Raw genomic sequence first — 26,126 nt, 5'->3', positions numbered from 1 at the left:
TATCTGTATCTGTTTGTATAGACATGTATATCTTTATGTAGAGAGATTTATTTTAAAGAATTGTCTCCCATGATTGAAGGATCTGCAGGGCAGCCTGGAAGAGAAGAGTTGATATTGTACTCTCAAGTTCTCAAGCAGTCTGGGGACAGAATTCCTTCTTTCTCAGGGGACTCCAGTCTTTTCTATTAAGGCCTTTAGCTGACTGGATTGGGTCCACCCCTATTCTGGAGAGGCAGAGGTGTCAACTTTTAAGTGGTGATGAGGTTCAATGTGTGACCTCACTTTGGGGCAGCTAGAATGGAATTGATGGGGTTTCTGGGAAGACATTGTTTATGTGAACGATTTATTAGAAGTCCCTAATGTTTAATTTTTTATCCTAAACTGTATGTTAGACATCTAGATTATCCTCATTTCTTGTCCTATATTGATTCTTATTTTTCAAAGTCTAATATCAAGTTTTAGGTGTTGAATAATGTACTGATCAATGGATTGGATATGGAATGTGCAGAGACTTTTAAAAAATCATTAATTTCTTGTTGGAGATGTCACCTGAAGTCCTTTGTGTCCTCACAGTGTAGAAGAAAGGAATGGAATATTAGGCCAAGCCCAGATGCTGATTTGAAAAGATAGATGTCTTGTCTTTGTTCGAAATACAGCCTTTGGGTCTGAACTCCAGTTTGAGAATTCAGTTTCTTATGTGCATGTACTTTTTACTTACTTTACCTTAAAGAAGCCTTTTCATAAACCCTTCTTGAAAACATATTCAATTTGAATATGTTAAAATAATTTGAAAGTTAATGATATTCCCAGTAGAAAGTTAGTTGATATTCTTTCGCTCTCTGTGAATCAGTGGCATCTTATTAGGACAAATTTATTGATTTATACTACTGGAGAACTGGAAAAATGAACTGAATTTAGATCATCTATATTTCTTTAAAGAATAATGACATAGAATTCACTGTCTCTGAAGTCTTAACCTTTCTTATGGTCTGGATTAGCATATAGTTTCACTTAAAACAAATATCTTGAATTCCCCCAACTTATAAATGAGACAGGAATAGCTGTTCTGTTATCACATGCTTTAATTCATAGCGTACAGTGGAGGAAAGTACTGACTTAAAAGTATGTACGCTGTATATGTTTGGATGAACATAACTACAGTTAGGTAATAGTGGATTTAAACTGGATTTGGAGGTACAATGAGAAATGTTGACATTTACGTGGCTATACTAAAGTACATTTGTCATTTTTAAAATGAAATGACAAATGTACAATACTTTACAATTTTGGAAATGACAAATGTATAATACTTTAGTATAGCTATGTAATTTCTCAGAGAAATGAGATTGGTATAGAAGTCATAGATGAAAATCAGTTAAAAACTTTGAAGACTAATTTAGAGATATGAAAGATCAAGAAAACTAATTTTTTCAAATGCTTGACTGAATAAATCACTGATCAAAATAATTTAAATGAAGGTACTCCATTAGAAGGGTGTTTTAAAGTTCTGTATGAATGTGCTTAGTTCTTTGTTAAGTAATTGCTGCCCTCTAGTGAGAATTCATTTTTTTCTAAAAATGAAGTCCCTCTACCAAAATTTTCTTTAGAGGTAATTCTAATTTTCCAAATATCAAAAATCTCATAATGTCTAATTCAGTAATATAGTAAACATTTGTTTTTATTAAGAAAAGTATGGGTGGATGCAGTGGCTCACACCTTAATCCCAGCAATTTGGAGGCTGAGGTGGGAACATCACTTGAACCCAGGAGTTTGAGACCAGCCTTTGCAGCATAGGGGGACCTCTCTTTAAATAATTTTAAAGAAAATTAGGCATGGTGGCATGCACCTGTGTAGTCCAGCTACCCAGGAGGCTGAGGCAGGAGGATCACCTGAGCCCAGAAGGTTAAGGCCTCAGTTAGCTGTGATCACACCAGTGCACTACAGCCTGGGTGACAAGAGAACAAGAGAGAGGGAGAGAGGGAGAGAGGCAGAGAAGGAAAGAAGGAAAGAGCACTTGAAAGAAAGAAAGAAGAAAGAAAGAGCACTTGAAAGAAAGAAAAACAAAAGAAAGAAAGAAAAATATAGCACTTCCAACACAGAGCAGCTGTATAATTGCATAGGCTAAATAGCTAATGTACATATAGCAAACTTACATAGTTACAATTGGGGAGTATAATTAAACTTGTATTTTATTTGAGTCTAAGTATAGCAGATTATCGAATTATAGAGACTTACATTTCAAGAGAAGTTTTATTAGAATGTCTTACAAATGGTAAGTACTGTAAAAGTATTAGTAATTTCATCAAGAATCTAGAACTTTACACATAATCTAATGTAAGCGCTTGTAGGTATTCTTTTTTTGGGATATATTTTCAGTAATTTTTTGTGTTGTCCATATAATATTTCATATGGTTATAAATTTTTTTGGTAAACTGTACAATAGTATCTACTTTTATGTCTTTAATAGCAATTATAATTAGGTAAAGATTTTTTCACTTCTTATAGTTTTTGTTTAAAACTGTCTATCAGTTTCAATCATATAGTTTAGATTTAGAGGACATTTTGAGCCTTAAAATAATTAATACAAATATCAAAATTAAAACTTTCTAAAACTGATAATTTATTCTTTATCTGGATTTGTATATTTTATTACTTAATGTGTAACTGAAAAATATATTATTTCTTACCAGTGGTATTGATGCTCTTTTGGAATTGAAACCATTCATAGAAGAACTCCTCCAAGGAAAACATTTGACTTTGCCCTTTCAAGGGATTGGCACTTTTGGAAATCAGGTTGGATTTGTGAAGCTGGCGGAAGGCGATCATGTAAACTCACTTTCAGAGATAGCAGGTAAAACAGATAGCAACTCGCTCATATGAAATCTTGTCTGTCGGAGAAGCAATGTTTTTCAATTTTGTAATAGAGACTTGACATTTTTTACTTTTTAAAAGATGATGGACTAGACTTAAGTATTTTTTAGGACTGTCCCAGTCATAAGTCTGAAGGATTTCAGGGCTTATCATAACATGTGACATATAGTTGGCACTTGGTAAGTACTGAATCAATGAATAAGAGTCGTTTGTTGCCTGCCTGTTCAAAGGCTTGTGGAAGTTATCATCCCTATTCCAGAGAGCCAGTTGGTGAATCAGCTAGATTTCCATTTATGCTGCTCCCCTCTGCCCACTCCCCTGGGTAATCTCTGAGTGGAAGGCCCATTGTTAGTAGAAGACCTCACATGTACTGGAGAACATGTTGCTTTGTGCAGCCCAATTAAAAGTGTCAGGGAATTGGAAGCAAAAAAATCATAACCTGGATGAGTGACTTGAGTTTGATCCAGAGATAATAGCTTGGGTATTAGCCTACATGCTGTGAGAAGTTTTTATTTTCACTTCATTTCATGTCATTTCATGTCATCTTGTTGCAGGTTCAGTAATCCTTGATTCATATCATACTCGCATCATTGGTCCATGCTTGGTCCACTTTTACCTGTTTTTTTCCTCTGTATCTGTGTTTATTCATTCTTCTCTCTTCTTTCTCTGCCCCCTCTTCCCTCTCTTCTTGCCTTCATTCCCTCCTTCTCTGTGTGTATCTACCTTTTTCTCTCTCTCTATCTTTTAAAAAATAATGTAATAATAACCTGGGAATCTACCACCCAAAACAGAAGCTAGGGCTTCGATAGTAATCTAACCATGTTTTCCTCTTCAGTAACGCATTCTTTGGCTTTCCTCCAATTAAGTTAACTATCATTCTGAAGTCAGCGTTTACTTTTATTTTCTCAAAGTGTATGCATTTTCATTTTAGTTGGTTTTAACGTAATAAAAAGGGCATCATGTTGTATGTGATCTATTGGGACATCCTTTTTGCTTAATATTACATTGCCTCTTAATTGCCCATTTAAAAGCATATGTTTGGCAGGCAGTGAGGATTAGGTTTCATTGTCGGTTTTTCTTTTGTGTTCTTAAGATATTTGTGATAAATATTTTGTGAATGTCAATGTTTATATAGGGCTGGATTATCATTCAGATTAATTGTTAGAATGACATTTAGTGTAGTGTCAGTTGTGCTGTCTAGTATACGGTTTAAGTTCGCTGAGTTCATTATCCATTCAGATGTTTCAGAAGTAGAGCTGTTTAGTTATCGTTTTAGTAGAAGATTTCTGTTATGTACTTAAATACATTTTACATAGCAGCATTTCAGTTAGGTTGCAAATGTAAAATTCACGATTGCTGTTATTAGTGACACAGCCATGCCACATTCATTTTAGCTAAGGTTTTTATAAATTTATTACCTCTAAATTTCATTTCTTCTACATAATGTTGGGCTCAAGGAATTATACTTTAGTGGGAAGAATTCATTCCTTCAGCATGCAGTTAGCTGGTGCCAACCAGGTGCTTGGGATAGAAAACTCAAAATAACGATCCTTTTCCTCTAAGGAGCTTATAGCTTTGTGCAGAAGCAAACAGGCAAGCAATTGCAGTGCAATATTATAATACAATAATTTCTGTAAATAGAGGCAGAGGCACAGAGTATAGTGGGCACACACAGAAGAAGGGATCTGGATTGAGGAAGATTTTATAGGAGATATAGCATTTGAGTAGACATTTGAAAAGTAGATACATGTTTTCTGGTTGGACAAATTGGAGGAGCGTATTGTGGGTAGAGGGAACAGCATATGAAAATGAATCAAATCACATGTATTGACCTACAAGTAGATTAGTGTTACTGAAGTACAAATTGCACATCTGGAGGTATCACCCAAATGAGATTCATATGCTAAGGGGAGCAGTGAAGGTAAAATAAGGGCATGAGGAAAGTGGTGAAAGTTTAGAATGACCAAGGGAAACCAAAGGGGAAAGTTTAATAAGCAGCATGTAATGGGGGTTGCAGAGCAGTGCAGAAGGTTCATTTGGGATGAGACTGTAAAAATGTGTAATGTTACTAATTTGTGATTTTTCTCAAGCATCTAGATGTGGGAATAGAGAGAGGAAACTGAATTAATCCATACTTGAGCCCTTATGTGGTAGATGTGGTAAAAAGACAAAGGAACAAGACTGGCAAGAGAGTGGTAGAATGTTTGATGTGATCATTATTGGATGTACATTAGAGAAGGCAGTAAAGTCTGGATGGGACTAATAGTTGGAAGGAGAATAGAGTAATAGGACTGAAGATTAGAGTTAATAGAAGCTTGAGAGTGAGAAAGGAGGATTAGAAGGCTGTGATGAGAGACCAGTATATTGGATTTTATGAATGGAGGAGATTTCTGGTTAATAGAGAGTATGAAGACTCTTGTCTCATTGATGTCACAAAGAAAAAAGTGGTAGGTAGAAGTTTTGAAAACACGAGAAAGACAAATTTTTAGGTTTCATAGGAGAAACTTACAGATTTCAGTGAGGTCCCTAGGTACATGATCAGTATACAAGAAACTAAATAATTAAAGTATTTTTAAGAGATACAATTTTTAATAACAAGAACAGTAGAAACATGTAGGAATAAATCAATTGAAGGATATGCAAGACTTCCCTTCCCTCCTTCTGAGGGAATATTTTGGCTGTTATATCTTCACTAGGTATGTTTATCATAGTACTTTTCTCCTTTCCTTTTTTTAAGACAGTCTTGCTCTGTCACCCAGTCTGGAGTGCAGTGGTACAATTGCAACTCACTGCAGCCTTGAGCCTTGAGGCTCAAGCAATCCTCCTGCCTCAGCTTCCTGGGTAGTTGAGACTATGGGTGTGCGCCAGCATGGCCAGCTAATTTTTTTGAATTTTTTTTTTTTTTTTTTTAGAGTTGGGGGTTTCACTATGTTTCTCAGACTGGTCTTGAACTCTTGGCCTCAAGCAGTTGTCCCATCTCAGCCTCATATAGTGCTGGGATTACAGGCATGAGCCACTGCAGCCAGCCCCTCCTTTCTTTTTCTGTTTGTTGCAAGAGCATCTATTCCTGTCACTGAGAAATACATTTCTAGACTAAGCCAGATATCAAAAAAATTGCATAGGTACTTAGACAAAAATCATGTAAAACTTTGTAGAACCGATATTACAGAATTGCTTTTACTATAATTCTTGTAGCATTATTTGATGATTTTATAAGAAACAGGCTTATGGAAATTATCTGTTTAAGTATTGCAAATGTTGATTATATCTTGTTAAAAAACATGAGTTGATTAGAAAAAATTCTTTCTAATTTCAATATTAGGGCTATTTCTCTTGAAACCATTGTTTTTTACCTAATGAATGTTGAACATTTAACTTGTGTCTTTGGGTTAAAATTGATTTCTTGAAAACTTAGAACCTAGTTTATGGCATATTTCAATTTAGAGTATAGGACATAATGTTGTTCTTTTTGTGCACTTACCGTATACCTGGCTTCATTATCTTTCCAGTTTTAGTTTCCCATTTTCTCATTTTCTTTATATTAAATTTACTTATTATAGTGTACATTTCTTTGGAGTTATCTTAAATCCTATTTTTAGGGATAGGGTGAAGCAAAACGTATAAACAAGCATGCAAACAAATAAGCAATATTTACAAGTCAAGGAGTACTTAAAATCATTTGGCTAACGAAAGGCAATTCTAATCATTTTGAGGGCAAATCATTTGGGACCAATGCCCATAGTTAATCTTTTCTTCCTGGGCAAATCATTTGGGATTGATGCCCACAGTTAATCTTTTCTTCCTGACTGCTCTGTAAAAAATGCTAGACTTAGAGCTTTTCTGTGGTAATATAAATATCTCTGCACTCAAGAAACATTTCTAATTAGTCATTCATTCATTGTTCTTTTAAATAATTCATTGGGTACTTGCAACATTGAGAATTCCATCCATTCTTTGCAAATATTCTCACAAAGGCATTTTCCAGTATTGATGAAAGATCCATTGTGTGCTGAGGAATGTGAAGTCTCACCAGCTTTAATATGAATATAAGCCCAAGGATGTTGGTTTTTTATTACTGCTCCTGTAATTCCTTTCTTGATTCCAGAGGTATTAGGTACTGTTGATTGAAAATATTTACGTTTTTTCAAAAGTTTCAACAAAATATTATAATAAATAGAAACTGGAGGGAGAGCAACATTCTTTCCCCCTCATACAATTACTGTTATACTTGCTTTTAATCTTTTATGTGTGTATTGTACTATTGTTTTTGATTATAATTTTTATTCACTTTTATAAGAAACCTAAATATTTGAATATACATGGAAAATTTTATTCACTTACTGAAGCAACATGTATTTATTAATTATTGGGGACTCACTGTGTCAGGTATTGAAGTTCAGATGAGCCTCTGTTTACATAGTATTCAGATATTCAGAATGTTCAATACATGGAATTTTTGTCAATATCTTACTTCCCTATATATATTTTTAAACGAATGCCTCAAGCTGGGCACAGTGGCTTGCACTTTTTTTTTGAGACAGTCTCACTCTGTCACCCAGGCTGGAGTGCAGTGGCACAATCTCGACTCACTGCAATCTCTGCCACCCGGGTTCAAGTGATTCTCCTGCCTCAGCCTTCCAAGTAGCTGGGATTACAGGCGCCCACCACCACAGCTGGTTAATTTCTGTATTTTTAGTAGAGACGGTGTTTCACCATCCTGGCCAGGCTCTTCTTGAACTCCTGACCTCGTAATCCACCCACCTTAGTCTCCCAAAGTGCTGAGATTACAGGCATGAGCCACCGTGCCTGGCTAGTGGCTCGCACTTGTAATTCCAGCCACTCAGCAGTCTAAGGTAGAAGGATCACGTGAGCTCAGGGTCTGGAGGTTATAATGAGCTATGATTTTGCCGTTACACTCTAGCCTGGGCAACAGAGTGAGACCTCATCTCAAAAAAAGAATGCATTAGAATTAGTACCACTTTAGTCCAACAGTATCAGTAAAATAATTTAATATTTGTTTTTGTGTCATATTTTATAAGCTATTTTGCAAATGATATATTCCAACGTTCAGAAGAATATATTCCATTGACCAAATTTCTTAAAACTTTGTAATAAATTATACATATATGCCTATATAGGAATATTAAAATTTTGTTCATTCAAAATAATAGAGACAGAGCTAGTCTCACTTAACTGTAAAGCAGGATAATTTGTAAAGAAAGTAATTACAGTTGACCTTGAACAACATGGGGATTGGTGCCCAGAATCCTGCATAGTCAAAATTCCCCATATAACTTTCGACTCCCCCAGAAGTTTACTACTAGTAGTCTACTGTTGACTGGAAGCCTTATTGATAACGTAAACAACTGATTAACACATATTTTATATGTTACATGAATTATTAATATATGCTCTATTCTTATGATAAATAATTTAGAGAAAAGAAAATGCTATTAAGAAAATCATAAGAAAGAGAACATATGTTTGCTGTTCATTAAGTAGAAGTGGATCATCATAAAGGTTTTCACCCTCATCATCTTCACATTGAGTGGACTGAGGAAGAGGAGGAGTGAGCCTTGCTTGGGTGGCAGAGGCACAGAGGTGGAAGTGGAAGTGGGGAGGCAGGAGAGGCAGGCACACTCGTGTAACTTCTATTGAAAAATATCCGCTATAAGTGGACCTGCTTAGTTCAAACCTGTGTTGTTCAAAGGTTCAGCTGTAGTCTGATTTACCTAATTTTCATTGGGAGAGTTTTTAGATTTACAAGTTAAAAAAAATAAATTCTTAAAGTGTTACATAGTTCTTATGAAAAAAGGAATGAATTTCAGACACTACTCTTTGTACTCATTATTGAAAATTGGCAAGATAAAGAGTCACTTAGAATTATTAATGTGTAAAATTGAAGAAAATTATTGTACATTTTGAACTAGTAGAGTCTAAATTGATGAGCTTTTACCATTAATGGGGTAAAAGGACATGCTACTCCGTAATATTTTAAGCTAAAGGAATTTGAGAAAATAGCAGAAGCAGGAAAGTCACACTCTGCCCTCTTGCCCTTCCCTGAAGCAGGTCATAAGACCCACATTTGAGATATGCTGTTTCTGTGCCTGAAGCAATGGAACATCCTCCTTTCTGAAGACACTGGGTCAAGTCTATAAGCCTTGCTAGGTTCCCCCGTTTATTTCCATTAGATCATACTTTATAATTCAGTTGTACTTCACAACTATCCACTTCTTCATCAAACATAGCGTTAAAATACACAGGTGTACATGTTTATTTGGGTCATTATTTTCTTATAAAAGGTCCCATGTCACATAAAGCTTCTATTAAATAAATTTGTATGCTTGTCTCTTGTTAATCTGTCTTACAGAGTTATCAGCCATGAATATAGGATGGGTGAGAAAAATATATTTCTTTTTTCCTACACCATCAAAATTATGCTGTTACTAACAGTTATTTTTGATACCTGCTGGTGGGCTAAAGAGACCAAGCCCTTCTTCATATCTGTGTACATCTGGGCTTATGGTAGTAGCCCCTTGAGGGAAGTAGGTAAGATGTATGGCATCAGAGGCTGTGTCTCAGCTTCCTACTTTGACCTTGAGTGATCTTGTTTTTTTCACAATAAAACAGCACCTTCTCCTTTCCTAGAATTACCCAGTAGCTCATAGAAGTAAGAAGATATTGAACATTTGGCGTTTATATGGCATGTTCCCACATTTTATAATGAATGATGAAATTGCACTGAAAAGCTTTTTGCATAGAAATGGATATGTGATTTCATTCATTTTTTTCCAGCCATATGTAATTTTGTTAAGAAGGTTGTTAGATTGAGAGATTGCTAAAAATTTAGCCCACTAGAATTATAGTAGTTCTTGCAAATCTTTTTTTTTTTTAATAGAAAAGTACCCTTGGTTAGCATAAAAAATCCTAAGTACATTTATCTCATACAAGAAAAAAATAAATTTTTAGAATGTTCGTTTGAACATTATGCTTTCTTTTATTTTGACTGTCATTTTCCCCAAAAGGTGGAGAGAATACACTGTGTTTTCTGCTCCTTGTGAAAAATCTGTTCAGTTTCTGGTATCTTTAGGCCCTTCTAGGATGCTCTGTTACTACATGAAGTCTTGGACTTCTAACCACCACAAGCTGTTGGGTGTCCCAGCAGCCTGCTGACCTTTCCCCTAATGCCTTGGGCTAGTTTCCCTTCAGAAACATCAGAATAACTTAGCCACACTTCACTTGGAACTTATCAAAGACCAGCTTATCTTCTCAGCTAGGATGGCTGCATTCACAGTCCTGCACCACTGAGACCATTAGAGGCACCGTTTCCTACCCTGCCTCTGTTTGCATATGCCTCCAAGCATTTCTTCCATCCTTCCTTTCCTTTCTCACCTCTCTGTTAATCCTTTTTATTCTCACCTCTTTTATTTGCTTGATTTTCGATCAAACACATTCTAAATGGACTGATTTTTGTACCAGGCATTATTCTAATTATCTTACTAAATATTAATTTAGTCCTAACAAACCTGTGAGGTAGGGGCTGTCTTAGTTCATTTTGTGTTGCTATAACAATACCTGAGGCTGGATAATTTATGAAGGAAAGACGTTTATTGAGCTCACAGTTTTGCAGTCTGGGAAGTTCAAGAGCATAGCACGGCACTGGCTGGCGTCTGGTGAGAACCACATGCTGGGAAGTGGAAAAGTGAGTGCAAAGAAATCACATGGCAATAGAGGAAGCAAGAGAGAATCCAGGAAGCCTAAATCAGGTTTCTAAGAGCTCACTCTTCAGTAACTAATCCAGTCCCATTAAAGTGAGAACATGCTCCTGATGTAAGGCATTCATATATTTATGAGGGATCCACCTTTGTGAGCCAAACACCTTCCACAAGGCTTCCATCTCCAGCACTACCACATTAGAAATCATTTTCAACATGAATTTTGGTGGGGACAAACCACATCCAAACCATAGGAGGACCGTTGTCATCACTCCCATTTAGCAAGAAAACTGAGGCACAAAGAAGTAATTTGTTCATACATGGTGGAACCAGGACTCAAACCCAAGCAATCTGATTCCAGATTCTGTGTTCTTAATCACTATACTAGTCTGTTACATTGCAAATTGGCAACTGGACTCCCTAAACATTTTCCAGGAACACTTCTTGCTTTAGCTGAAACTTGGCTCTTATCTGATTGAGATCACAGCTTCCTCTAGGTGAGGGCTGCTCATTTCACTCAACCCCACATTCCACAGGACCCACAGCTGTCATCCACATTCTCTTAATTATTTGTTGCTTTGTCCCTGTTCTATCCTCACACAAAGGACTTTCCTTTTTTATTTATTTATTTTTTTTGAGATGGAGTTTTACTTTTGTTGCCCAGGCTGGTGTGCAATGGCACTGTCTCGGGTCACTGCAACCTCTGTGTCCCAGGTTCAAGCGATTCTCCTGTCTCAGCCTCCCAAGGAGCTGAGGTTACAGGTGCCCACCACCACACCTAGCTAATTTTTGTATTTTTAGTAGAGACGGGGTTTCACCATGTTGACCAGGCCAGTTTCGAACGCCTGACATCAGGTGATCTTCCTGCCTCAGCCTCCCAAAGTGACAAAGGCCTTTCCTTATTGTAGTTCATGTTACCTGGTTTTGTTACCTTCTGCCTCTCTTTTTGCTGTCATCTGAATATTTCCTCTCCTATTTTGAGGATTTTGCTTCATAGCTCACATTGCAATGATTGCTTCCTTCAGTAGCATGAGCACAACCTGTCCAGCCATCCTGGCACAAAGTGAGCTTTGGAGTCAGTCAGAACTATTTGTATTCTTGTGCAGCCTGTTATCACTTGAGTGGCTTTAAGCAATTTCTTTCACTTCCCAAATCTTTGTTTCTTTATTTGTTTCTTTTATGCTTAATAATACCTGTTCTGAAAATAAAGTGAGATAATCTATACAAAGTGCTTAGCACAGTATTGGGCACATAGACAATGTGAAATAGATGGTAGCTATTATCATTATTAATGGTAAATAATCCATTCCCACTACTACCATCACAGCTGTTGCTTTTCTTAGAATCCCTTGACTTCTTTGACATTAGCAGGCTATACCCATACACCACTCTGTCGTGCATAAGCATATTTCTGAGACCTTAAACCCAGATATAGCTATTGCTGCAATTTCCCATTCTAGTTACCTCCTTTCCACTACTACTAATGCTCTGGAACCTCACCCAGGCCTGGCCTCTTCCAGGACTTAAACTAGACAAGGCCTCAGGGTATGCCACTCTCTTGGTGGCTCTTTCAATTGTCCTGTCTCCTTCTGTTTGACCTGGCTGGGAAACGCCAATGGCAGATCCAATTCAGTCATTTGTTTTTTTTTGCCCCAACACCTGGGCAAAATAAAATCCACCTTCCTTGCTGTGGCCCACAATATCCTCCATGTTCTGGTCTGCTGCCTCCATCTCCTGCCTTATCATGGCTGTCTCTCCTTGCCCACTGTGCTCCAGTTACACTTGCGTCTTACAGGTACTAGACTCAACAAAGTCTTTTCTGCCATGGATCTTCTGAAAATTCCTGAGCATTCCTTCTGCTTAGACCTTTTCATTCTTAGGATCTCAAATGTCACCACTTCAGAGAGTCCCTGTCCACTGTGAGTAGAGTATTTTTATAAGTTCTCTATCACTGTACCCAGTGGGATGCCCTCATAGGTCTCATCACAGGTTGTGATTACGTTTTTGTCTATTCAGTTTTTTGTTTGTTTATTTGTTTTGAGATGGAGTCTTGCTCTCGTCGCCCAGGCTGGAGTGCAATGGCATGAGCTTGGCTCACTGCAACCTGTGCCTCCCGGGTTCAGGTGATTCGCCTGCCTCAGCCTCCCGAATAGCTGGGATTACAGACGCCTGCCACTATACCCAGCTAAGTTTCATATTTTTATTAGAGACAGAGTTTTGCCATGTTGGCCAGGCTGGTCTCAAACTTCTAACCTCAAGTGATCTGGCTGCCTCGGCATCCCAAAGTGCTGGGATTACAGGCAAGAGCCACTGCGCCTGGCCTGTTATTGTCTATTTGATTGACTGTCTTTGTGGCTAGATTAGGCTCCATGAGGGCCAGGACCATGACTGTTTTGATCACGATTGTATACCCAGTACCTTCTATAATGTGTGACACTTAAAAAGTGTTAAGGCTCACATAATCCCAGCACTTTGGGAGGCTGAGGAGGAGGATTGCTTGAGTCCAGCAGTTCAAGAGCAGCCTAGGCAACATAGTGAGACCTTGTCTCTACAAGAGGTAGAAAAAATTACCTGGGCATGGTGGTGCATGCCTCAATTCCAGCTGCCCAGGTGGCTGAGTTGGAAGGATTGCTTGAGTCTGGGAAGTTGAGGCTGCAGTGAGTTGTGAATATGCCAACATACTCCAGCCTGGGTGACAGAGAAAGACCTTGTCTCAGAAAAAAAAAAGAAAAAGAAAAAGAAAAAAAGCTGTTAATCAATATGTATCAAAAGAATGAGAAAATGAAGAAATCACACAGTCATGCAGGTTGGTCCTCCTGCAAATGTGTGTCTTCCACACTCAGAGCCTTGGCTCAGCAGGTCCACTGCTCCTGCTCATTTTTTCTTGTGTCTGCTGTTGCTGCTGTAGCCTCCTGTTTGGAGCAACTATAACCTCCTACCCCTCTCTCAGCAGATAGCACTGAGGCTGGGGTCTGCTCACTTCAAGCCCCTGTGCTTAGTAAACCTATCTGCTACTGCATTTGGCTTTTAAATTCTCATACAGTTTTAGGGAAAGAGGTGTCGTTTATCTAGTTAAGACTAACTCCTTCAGCTGTCTTCTTGGTCTGCTGGTCTCAACCAGGATCTTGCTGTACCAGTTACTTCCTCCCTCTCTGTGTCTCTGCATTTTCAACCCTTTCTCTTTATCACCTCCTCTCCCCCAACTTTACTAGCTCAGTAACACCTTTCCTATCACTTAAACAAACAAATGAAAAACAAAGTTTAAAAACCCTTAGAATTAACTACAGAAAAATCAGAATACCCTCTTGATCTTGAATCTCTTGCTAGCTTCTGCATTGTACCTTTCCTTCCTTTCCTGCCCAGAATCTTTAAAAGAGTTGTCTGTATTCTCCATCTCTAGTTCATTACTGTCCTTTCTTGAACCTCCTGCAGTCAGTAGGCTATGGCCTACTTCACTGCATGCCACATCGTGGGCCCCTGATAGCTTTGTAATCGCTGAATCTAACGGATGCTCTAGATTTATTCACACAACCAAGAATTCCCATCTTTAAATTCTACTTTTGGCTTCTGAGACACCGCTTGCTTGTTTTTTCTTTTTGTTTTGTTTTGTGTATTTTTTAATACTTCTCTCAATGTATCTCCTCAGTTTTCTTTATTAGCTTATCTCTTTTTTTCCTGTAGTGTTTGTATTTTTATTTTTGTTTTTTTATTTTTATTTTTTGAGATAAAGTCTCACTCTGTCACCTAGGCTGGAGTGCAATGGTGCTATCTTAGCTTACTGCAACCTCCACCTCCTGGCTCAAATGATTCTCCTGCCTTAGCCTCCTGAGTAGCTGGAATTACAGGTGGCTCCTACCACGTCTGGCTAATTTTTGTATTTTTAGTAGAGATGGGGTTTCACCAAGTTGGCCATGCTGGTCTCGAACTCGTGACCTCAGGTGATCTGCCCGCTTCGGCCTCCCAAAGTGCTGGGATTACAGGTGTGAGCCACTGTGCCCAGCCCCATGTTTCTCTTTTTGTATTTATCATCATGTTCAATCTCCCTATTCTTCTACCAGGAATATCAAGAAATCCAGGCGTCATCCTTAAGGTTCATCCATGCTCTGTCATGTGTCAGAACTTTCTTCCTTTTTAATGCTTTAAAATATTCCATGGTATATATACACACCACATTTTGTTCCTTATCTAATTATCTGTTGATGGACTCTTGGGTTTGTTGATGTACTCTTGGCTATTGTGAATAATGCAGCTATGAACATGGGTGTATAAATATCTCTTCAAGACCTTGAATTCAGATCTTTTGGGTATGTAACTAGTAGTAGAATTGCTATATCATATGGTTGTTTTATTTTTAATTTTTTGAGGAACTGCCATAATGTTTTCTATAGCAGTCGTGCTATTTTACATTCCCAGCAGCAGTGTACAAGGGCTCCAACACTTGTTATTTTCTACGTTTTTGATAACGGCCATTCTAATGGGTGTGGTATTTCACTGTGGTTTTGATTTGCAATTCTTGAATGATTAGTGATGCTGAACAGCTTTTTTGTGCTTTTTGTCATTTGTGTTTCTTCTGTGGAGAAATCCTATTCAAGTCTTTTGCCCACTTTTAAACCAAGTTGTTTGTCTTTTTGTTGTTGATTTGTAGGAGTTCTTTATATTCTGAGTATTAACCTCTTATCATATGTATGATTGGCAAATACTTCTCTCATTCCATATATGCTCTTTTCATTCTGCTATATCCTGTGATGGACAAAAGTTTTAAATTACTATCTAGTCCAATTTATCTATTTTTACTTTTGTTGCCTGTGCTTTGGTGTTACACTCAAGAAATCATTGCCAAATCTAATGTCTTAAACCTTTCCCTCTGTTTACTTTTAAGAGTTTTATATTTTTAGCTCTTATGTTTAGATCTTTGATCCATTTCAAGTTAATTTTTATATATGGTGTAAGGTATGGGACTAACTTCATTTTTTTGCATGTGGATAACCAGTTTTCCTAGCACCATTTGTTGAAAGACCGCTGATGTAGCTTGAATGTTATCCCTTCCCAAATTTCATGTTGAAATGTAATCTTCAATGTTGGAGGTGGGACTGGTGGGAGGTGATTGGATCATTATCCTCTTGGTAATGTCCTCATGCTAGTGAGTGAGTTCTTGAGAGATCTGCTCATTTAAAAATATGTGGCACCTTCCCCTCTCTCTGTTATTCTTGATCCCACAGTATGAGATGCCTGCTGCCCCTTTGCCTTCTGCCATGATTGTAAGCTTCCTGAGGCCTCCCCAGAAGGAGATGCTGGCATTACGCTTTCTGTACAGCCTGCACAACTGTGAGCCAATTCTTATAAATTACCCAGTCTCAGGTATTTATTTATAGCGATGCAAGTATGGCTTAATACAACTGTCCTTTCTCATTAAATAGTCTTGGCACCCTTGTTGAAACCATTTGACCATTGCTGCAGTCCTTTCCTGCCCTTAAAACAAAATACCTGGACTGGGTAATTTACAAACAACAGAAATTTATTCATCAACAATTGTGGAAGCTGGAAGTTCAAGATCAGGGCACCAGCAGACTTAGGTGTCCAGAGATGCTCTCTGCTTCACAGGTGACGCCTTGTTGCTACATCCTCACCTAGTGTAAGGGGAGAATGCTTTATCTTCACATGGTGGAGGGGCAAAAGGCAAAAGAGACAAAAGGGATTTAGGAACCCTAAATCTCTTTTAAGGGCAGTAATCTAGTTCATGAAAGCAGACCTCTTGTGACCTGATCAGCTCCCAAAGGCCCCACCTCTTAATACAATTACCTTGGGGATTAGGTTTCAACATAAGAATTTTGGAGGGCTACAAACATTCAGACCATAGCAACTGTACGTATGAGGGTTTATTTTTGAGCTTTTTATTCTATTTCATTAGTCTCTGTGTTTGTCTTTAGGCATGTATCACACTGTCTTGATTACCATAGATTTGTAATAACTTTTGAAATCGGAAGTGTAAAATTTCCAACTTTGATCTTCTTTATCAAGATTGTTTTGCCATTCAGAGATCCTTGAGGTTCAATATGAATTTTAGGATGGATTTTTAAAATTTCTGCAAAAAATACCATTGGGATTCTGATAGGGTTACATTAAATCATTAGATTGCTTTGAGCAGTATTGGCATTTTAGCAATATGTAGTCCTTCAGTTCATTAAAACAGGCAGGATGTCTTTCCGTTTATTTGTATTTTCTTTAATTTCTTTTAGCAATGTTTTGCAGTTTTCAGAATATGCATCTTTTACCTCCTTGGTTAAGTTTGTTCCTAAGTATTTTATAATTTTTGTATTTCTAAGTATTTTATAATTTTATTTATAATGTTGATGCAGTTGTTTTCTTAATTTCCTTTTCATATTGTATAACTGATCTTTCATAGAGACTTATTTCAAATGTCACTTTAAAAATAAAGGCCTTTTCTGATTCTCCAAAGTGGAAATGATCATTTTATCCTCTAATCCTCTTATCCCGTAGATATCTGCTGTAGAAACTAAAACAACTTTGTGTATTTAATTGTTTAGAAATCTATCTTTCCCAACCAGAACTGAAAGCTCTTTGAGGGAATCTTTCATCTTTGTATCCTCAAATCCTGCCACATAATAGATAAAGCAGTGGCAAAAAAGTGTGATGTAAGCATAAAAGTCTAATTGAAAAACATTTAACCTTAGGTGGTGTCCCTTCCCTCATTTGCATTCATGTCTAAATCTTTGCATGAAAATTAAACCCAGTCCTAGTGTTCTAGAATCCCCTAAGGAAGATGTACCAGAACTCTTTCTGGCAGTTCATTTGGACTTGCAGGTTGTTAGGATAAGAAGGGACCTGAGAGAGAATTTATTGTGGTCTCATCACTTTTACTGTCAGGGTTAAGTGATGTGTCCAGAAACACAAGCTAAATAATCAAAGAACTGGGTCGGAGTTAGAAGGCTTATTCTGGTTATCTTTCTCAACTGCAGTAGAATGGATAATACTCCTCTGGTGTCAAGATGTATTTTAAAGATGTGCTTTTAAGAATGACACTTAAAAATTCTACTTGACAGTTTTACACAGTTATCAACTGGAAATATCTATTTAAGATGAGGACTATAACATTTTTAAATTGAAGTTGGTTTCAACATATGTCAACCTTGATATTGAAACATATAGTGCAAGTGACTTGTTAAGACCGTCTAAAATGAAACTGTTTAAGTAGCATGTAGATACAGGAACGTTTTTAAAAATGTTAATAGTAATACCATAGGAACAATAAAAACAGCTTTAAGGCTTTTATTTCTTTAAAGTTTTAGGTGATGAAAAGTGATTCTAAAATTTTATTGAGATTTTTCATATTATATGTGACACAATTTTAGCATAACTTACATTTGTTTTTTAAGACAGTGCCTTAGTCTGTCACCAAGGTTGGAGTGCAGTGGTGCCATCAGAGCTCACTGCAGCCTTGATGTCCCTGGGCTTAGGTGATTCTCCTACCTCAGGCTCCGGAGTAGCTGGGACTACAGGCATGTGCTGTCACACCTGGCTGATTTATTTTTTTTTTTAAGAGATGGAATTTCACCATGCTACCCAGGCTGCTCTCAAATTCCTGGGGTCAGGCAGTTTTTCCTCCTTGGCCTCCCAGAGTACTGGAATTATAGGCATGAACCACCTTGCCTGGCCACAAATCAAAAATTGAACATACCATTTTTGTTACATCCACATATTGAAATAATATAGAGATACTCTGACTTACAGTGCAGTTACATCCTAATAAACCTATTATAACTTGAAAATGCATTGAATATGTTTAACCTACCTGAAAATATAGCTTAGCCTAGCCTACCTTAAATGTGCCCACAACACTTACATTAACCTATAGCTGGGCAAATCATCTGGCAACACAACACACTGTAGAGTGTTGGCTCTTACCCTTGTGATTAAGTGACTGAATGGGAGCTGCAGCTCACTGCTGCTTTCCGTCATTGAGAGAGAATTTCAAACTGCATATTGCTATCCTGGAAAAAGACTAAAATTCAGAATTTCCAAGTACAGTTTCTACTGAACACATGTTGCTTTCACACTATTGTAAAATCAAAAAATCGTCAGTTGAACCATTGTAGTTTGGGAATTATCTGTGTGAGTTCAGTAATATATTGAACTTCTTTCCTTTTAGCATTCTAGACTGTTTTTATTAATAAATCTCTTTGTGATTATTCTCAAATTAGAGATCATGTAATCATATAAACATCCTTAACAATATTAGAAAAAGAGAGAAAACAGCGAAAGCTTGGAAAGAAGAGGGAAATACTTATCTTGCAAAAAGGGTATATTATTAGAAACATATGATTTTGTTAAAGTTGATTTGTTACAGTGTACTTTGAGACAATTTTTAACAACTTCTTTTCATTTTAGATTATTATGTAAATTTATTGCTGCTACACCTAAAGAAAATCTCCTATATAAAAAAAATGTGAAGCCAAAAAAATAGATAAAGCTGTATTTGTTAGTGTTACAATTGTATTGTTTCTCTATTAAATTATTTATTTCAGTGTTCTTTTATATAATAAAGTATCCTAGTATATAAATATATTTTTAAGCCATTGTTCTTCAGACAATTTTCATCTTCAGTTATGAGATAAGTTATATTATTTAGGAAGTACCCTTTCCTGACTTTCTGAAGGATATCTAATATATGTGTTGTGTGATTTTCTCTTTAGTACTTGAAGGAATGTCTGTGGTACTAGGAGGAATTAAACAGTCTCTATTATTCATAAGCTTCTCTTCCAGGACTTCCAACTTCTGTGTAAGTTGTTAACACAGATGAAAAATGACATATAGGTTTTACATTAGTAAAAGCTTTTCTCATCCCAAATATGATATTGCTCTAACCATGACCTAATGCTCTAAGCAGTAGGTTATATTACTGTTAGGAATATAAAATCAATATTAAGAAGTACGTTTCAAAAAGAAGTCATTTTCTTTTCCGCCACTTCTATGTACCTATGGACTATATTGCAAAAGCACATTAGTAAAAGTTAAAAGTTCTTTGTGACAAATGTTATTTAAAGCAGTAACAAATATCGTAAAAGACTTCAGACCCAGTGAATAATGAGAGCTGTTGGGGCGAAATCTGATATAACTGAAATCAGTAAATTGAAAAATGTTGGCCGGGCACAGTGGCTCACGACTGTAATCCCAGAACTTTGGTTGGGAAGCTGAGGCAGGCAGATTGCTTGAGGCCAGGAGTTTGAGCTCAAACTGGCCAACATGACAAAACCTCATCTCTACTAAAAATACAAAAATTAGCCATGTGTGATAGCGTGCGCCTGTAATCCCAGCTACTCAGGTGACTGAGGCATGAGAATCACTTGAACCAGGGAGGTGGCGGAGGTTGCGGTGAGCTGAGATTGTACCACTGCTGCAATACGGCTTGGGTGATGGAGTGAGATTCTGTCTCAAAAAAAAAGAAAAAGAAAAAAAAATGTTGTTTTCTTTAGACTCAATTGATTTGATTGTTATATCAAATAAGATAATAAATAAACATTAATGTAGGTGGTAAAGAACAGTACAAATGCTCACTATTTTAATTTTCGGTTAACAAAAGTCCTTTTCTTATATTTGTTGAATTTTTTGATAAACTCAGAAATTCAAATTTGATTTTTTGATGTTGATTGGGAAGTCCTTTTTATTGTGCTGAAATCTGTCCTGTGAGACTGTAACATCCCAGGAGACAAAAATAACTTAATAGTCTCATGCGTGCAGCCTTCAGCAGATACTGTGCTTGGCACATACAGGGAGTGCTCAGTAATTAACTGAATAAATGAATTTGTGCTTCCACAAAGTAACTGAATAAATGAATTTGTGCTTCCACACCTTTATGCTATTTGTTTTCTGGAGTGATATAAACATGTTGCTAAATTGCTGTCAGAAGCTCTTATATGGAATAATTCTTCAAATATGTGAAGTCTTAGAAATTATGCTCTAATCAGTCAAATCTTAGGAACGTAGTAAGTTAGTCCATCATGACATCTGTAAAACTGTAAGACATTGTTAATATTTGACTGGTTTTTGACTCATAAAGGTGACAGTTTTGTATGATTCAGCCTAATATTTCAACATGAGGTTCTTTTAAAACAGTTGAGGATATGCCAAGATAGAGAGGATCGAAGTTGGGTTATGACAGGGTAGTTGAGAAAAGATATGTTTTTGTAATTTATGTGAACTATAAGTTGATAAGTTAATTACAGTAATAATTGTTAGGAATACACTTTCACTCTTTCTTACCATGCTTATGCTGGACTTGTCTTTCTTCTTTGACTACCCAGCATCTAATTTTTTAACACCACTCTCTTGTGTCAGATATGTTCTTTCACAGACTCTCTTTATTGCTAGGGAAGGAAAATATGATCTTGGTCTGATGCAGGTTTTGAAGCAGAAGCTAGCAACTTGAAGAAAAGGACCATGCAGAATTCATCCTTGGGATAGGTGTGTCATCAGTGACAGCTACCACCAGTCCAAGGCCAGTGGGAGCAGTTTTGGCCCTTCATGTGCTGTTTGTGGTTTGGCACCTGATGCTCAGTGGAAAAGAGGGTGTTGGTACTGGACCTGGGCTCCACGAGAGCTTTGGACATCTCCTGTCTCCTTGGCTTCATGGCCTTTCAGCCTGGTCCTCTGGTCTTTGTGGTGTTCTTTCTTTCTTTATGTATTTTTTATTTTTTTGAGACTGGGTCTCACTCTGTCACTCAGCTCAACCTCCGAAATAGCTGGGACTACAGGCACACTCCACCATGCCTGGCTATTTTTTTTTGTATTTTTGGTAGAGACCGTTTCACTATGTTGTCCAGGCCAGTCTTGAACTCCTGAGCTCAGGCAGTTTACCCACCTTGGCCCCCCAAAGCGCTGGGTTTATAGGATTGAGCTACCACACCCGGCCCTCCCAGTGTTCTTGTATGAATTCTTTTCCTGCTCAACTCAGCCAAAGTTGCCAATTTGTTGTTTGCAACTGAGAACCAGTGTTTTCTTGGCATTTTAACGGTCTGTTGCTTAACCTTCTTTATTTCCATAGAAGAGACAAAAAGCTGTTTGGGAGCAGTGACTACTACTAGCACAGAGCTTTTAGAATATGCCCCAAATTTATACACCATGATTGAAATGTCACAGTTAGCACATTAATTAGTGTTTAGTATAAAGTAGAATAATAATTAAAGAAAATAACACAGTAAAAGTAAAATAGCAGTAAGATTTCAAAGATGTGGTGAGAAACTGCTTTGAGTTATTCACTGAGTTTCTCTCCTTATGTTTCTTATATCCCTTGTTCTTTGTCTGCCCCCTTCTGGGCAGTGAGTGACACTCATATTTCAAAAGAGGAGGAATACAGCAGCAAAAGTAGAGAAAAGGCTTTAGGGTTTCAACAGCTTAGCCTAATGGTATGTTTTTACCTGTCCCCGATTCTAGAAAAGATACTCTAGGTTGGGTGAAGAAGAGTTAGAGGCCAAGCAAGAGTGTGTGTTCTTGCCCCTCTGTCATCCCGTGAGTGAAACAACAGAAATCCAGATCAGTCTGAGAGCAGGAGTGACCTGTACTCCATCCCTGAGAAGTCTGCACAGATTCAGCAAAGCCAGAATTCCCTGTGCTCCCAGAGTGCCACTGAAGGTAACAGAAGAGAGGATGGTTTCATGTGCCAGGTCCACTGAAGGTGACAGAAGAGAGGGTGGTTTCATGTGCCAGGTGGCCTCATGGCGTTCAGACCTGTTTGGGCCCTTTCCACCTTGATCTCCGACACTCGGCTGTTTCTGTGTGCTCAAGAGGAGCAGGAAGGCAGTAAAGGGCCTCACGAACCCCACTGAGTTCCCGCTTGCTCTAGTGTGGTATGGTAAGCTATAGGATGAAATCTTGTGTATCTAGGAGGGCACCAAAGTTTCAGAGAATCCTTATATATGGGAATGAGGGAGAATCCCGCTGCCGAAATCAAGCCTGGTGCATGTCTTAGGAGATGCCAAATGGTGATCCAAATGCGGCCCACCTCTCTCCCCCAATCAAAAACACTGTGATACTCCATTAGCTACCTTCTTCAACAAAGATACAGTCCCAGGCAACACTAAAAATTTTCAAAATGTCTAATTTTTCCCACCAGGAAGAAATAGATATTCTAGTTGAAATACAGATGAGTAGCCAGGTGCGGTGATGTATGCATGTAGTCCCAGCTACTTGGAGGTTGAGGCAGAGGATCACTTGAGCCCAGGAGTTTGAGACCAGAATGGGCAACATTGTGAGACCCCGTCTTAAACAAACAAACAAACAAGCAAGCAAACAAACAAACTAACAAACTAACTAACTAACTAACTAACTAACTAACTATAGATGACTAAATAAAATTACTTTCACAGGAAAGCTTCATTACCTAAATAAAATTGCCAATCACACTTAGAATAAAATCCAAAGATTTTAGCAGGCCCCTGCCTCTCTAAATGTATTTCCTGCCTCTTCCCCAAATCCCCACTGTATCCTAGTTACCCTGACTTGTATGTTGTATTTCAGACCTACTCAGTATTCTTTCACCTTAGAAGTTGTTCCTTCTGCTGCAAGTACTCTTTCCCTAGATACACACGATTGTCTTCTCCACTTCACTCAGGTGTCTGCTGAAATGTCACATATTCAGAGCCAGATTCTCAGACCACCTTATCTAAAATAGGAACCTCGTTTCTTCCACAGCACTCTGTATCGTCTTACCTGCTTTAGTTTTCTTTATTTCACTTAACAGAACCTGACCTTCATTTGTGTATTAGTTTGTGGCACCCAACAAATATGGAAGGTGCACAGGGCAGGAAATTTGTCTTGCTCACTGCTGTATGTTCAGCACCTAAAACGGTACCTGGTGTATATTCGGCACGCAATAAACATTTGCTGAATGAATGAACGATCAAACTTGAATTTGTTGACTGGATTTCATGTGTGCTGTACAGTTCTTAAAGTGACCTAGCCACTTTTAGCATTTGTTTGAAAACGTTTCTTAGAAAGAAGAAAGAAGATTTTAGCCTTTTTAAAAAAATTTTTGTGGGTACGTAGTAGATGTATATGTTTATGGGGTACATGAAATACTTTGATCCAGGTACACAGTGCATAATAATCATATCATGGTAAATGGAATATCCATTCCCTAAAGCATTTATCTTTTGTGTTAAAAATAATCCCATAATGTAAACCAGCATATCCACTATGGAAAACAGTATGGAGAGTCCTTAAAGACCTAAAAGTAGAACTACCGTTTGATTCAGCAATCCCACTACTGGGTATGGACCCAAAGGAAAATAGTCATATGAAAAAGACACTTGCACATGCATGTTTATAGCAGCACAATTTATAATTGCAAAAATATAGAACAAGCCTAAATGCTCATCAACCAGTGAATGGATAAGGAAAATGTAGTATATAGACACCATGGAGTACTACTCAGCCATAAAAAGGGACAAAATAATGGCATTCACAACAACCTGGATGGAGTTGAGACCATTATTTTAAGTGAAGTAACTCAGGAATAGAAAACCAAACATTTTATATTCTCACTTATAAGTGGGAGCTAAGCTATGAGGACACAAAGCCATAAGAATGATATAATGGACTTGGAGGAAGTTTTATAGGGGGTCCGGGTAAAAGCTTACCTATTGAGTGCAATGTACATTGCTCAGGTAGTGAGTGTACCAGAATCTAAGAAATCACCACTAAAGAGCTTTCCATGCAACCAGCACCACCGGTTCCCCCAAAACTAGTGAAATAAAAATTAAAATAAAACCAATCCCGTTATACTCTTCTAGTTATTTAAAAATGTGCAATTGAATTCTTACTGACTATAGTCACTTTATTATGCTATCAAATACTAGGTCTTCATCTCTCTATTTTTTTTATGCCCATTAACATCCCTACTTCTTTCCTATCTCCTACTACCTTTCCCAGATTCTGGTAACCATCTTCCTATGCGCTATCTCCATGAGATAAATTGTCTTAATTTTTAGCTTCCACAAATAAAATGAGAACATGTGAAGCTTGTCTTTCTTTGCCTGGCTTATTTGACTTGAATGGAATGACCTCCAGTACCACTTGTGTTGTTGCAAATGACAGGGTCTCATTCTTTTTTATGGCTGAATAGCACTCCAATATACATATGTACCACATTTTCTTTCTACATTCATCTGTTGATGGACAGACAGTTTGCTTCTGAATCTTGGCTATTGTGAATAATGCTGCAACAAACATGGGAGTGCAGATATCTTTTCAATATACTGATTTCCTTTCTTTTGAGTATATACCCAGCAGTGGGATTGCTGGGTTGTATAGTAGCTGTATTTTTAGTGTTTTGGGGAAAATTCAAACTGTTCTCCATAGTGGATGTACGAATTTACATTTCCACCAACAGTATATGAGGGTTCCTTTTTCTCCACTTCCTCGCCGGCATTTGTTATTGCCTGCCTTTTGGTTAAAAGCCATTTTAACTGAGGTGAGATGATATTTCATTGTAGTTTTGATTTGCATTTCTCTTACGATCAGCGATGTTGAACACCTTTTTATAAACCTGTTTACCATTTGTGTGTCTTCTTTTGAGAAATGACTATTCAGATCTTTGCTAATTTTAAAATTATTAAAATTTTCCTATAGAGTTGTTTGAGCTCATCATAATTCTGGTTATTAATCCCTTGTCAGATGGGTAGTTTGCACATATTTTCTCTTCTTCTGTAGGTTGTCTCTCTGTTGATTGTTTTCTTTGCTATGCAGAAGGAAGCTTTCTTTCTTTCTTTCTTTTTTTGTTTTTTTTGAAGCGGTCTCACTCTGTTGCCCAAGCTGGAGTGCAGTGGTGCAATTTCAGCTCATTACAACCTCTGCCTTCCAGGTTCAAGTGATCCTCCCACCTCAGCCTCCCAAGTAGCTGGGACTACAGGTGTACACTGCCACACCTGGCTAATTTTCATATCTTTTTGTAGAGATGAGGTCTAGCCATGTTGCCCAGGCTGGTTTTAACTTCTGAACTCAAGTAGTTTGCACATCTTGGCCTCCCAAAGTTCTGGGATTACAGATGTGAGCCACCATGCCCAGGCATAAACTTTTAAGCTTGATGTGGTCTCATTTATTTATTTTTGCTTTGGTTGCCTGTGCTTGTGAGGTATTACTCAAGAAATATTTGCCCAGACCAATGTTCTGGAGAGTTTTCCCATTGTTTTCTTGTAGTAGTTTCATAGTTTGAGGTCTAGATTTAAGTCCTTAATCCATTTGATTTGATTTTTGTATATGGTGAGAGACAGGGGTCTAGTTTCATTCTTCTGCATATGGATATCCAGTTTTCCCAGCCCCATTTATTGAAGAGACTGTCTTTTCCCCAGTGTATGTTCTTGGCATCTTTGTTGAAAATCAATTCACTGTAGATGTATGGATTTGTTTCTGGGTTCTCTATTCTGATCTATTGAGCTATATGTCTGTTTTTATGCTAGTACCATGCTGTTTTTATTACTATAGCTTTGTAGTATAACTTGAAGCTAAGTAATATGATTCCTTCAGTTT

At 37.5% G+C, this 26,126-nt stretch overlaps 1 protein-coding gene across 3 annotated transcripts in view; it reads left to right on the top strand.

The window, feature by feature from the left end:
* AKAP7 (A-kinase anchoring protein 7) overlaps positions 1-26,126 on the top strand; it is a 142,484-nt gene that overhangs the window by 34,097 nt on the left and 82,261 nt on the right. For all 3 annotated transcript variants that reach the window (XM_017533246.2, XM_017533247.2, XM_037740200.1), the window contains exon 5: positions 2,691-2,851. In XM_017533246.2, the coding sequence (XP_017388735.2) occupies positions 2,691-2,851 (161 nt within the window). The remainder of the gene's footprint in view (positions 1-2,690; positions 2,852-26,126) is intronic.

Source organism: Cebus imitator, unplaced genomic scaffold, assembly GCF_001604975.1.
Source record: "Cebus imitator isolate Cc_AM_T3 unplaced genomic scaffold, Cebus_imitator-1.0 Scaffold81, whole genome shotgun sequence".
Taxonomy (NCBI): Eukaryota; Metazoa; Chordata; class Mammalia; order Primates; family Cebidae; genus Cebus; species Cebus imitator.
The sequence above is the reverse complement of the archived record's forward strand: the minus strand, read 5'-3'. Positions and strand labels throughout refer to the sequence as shown.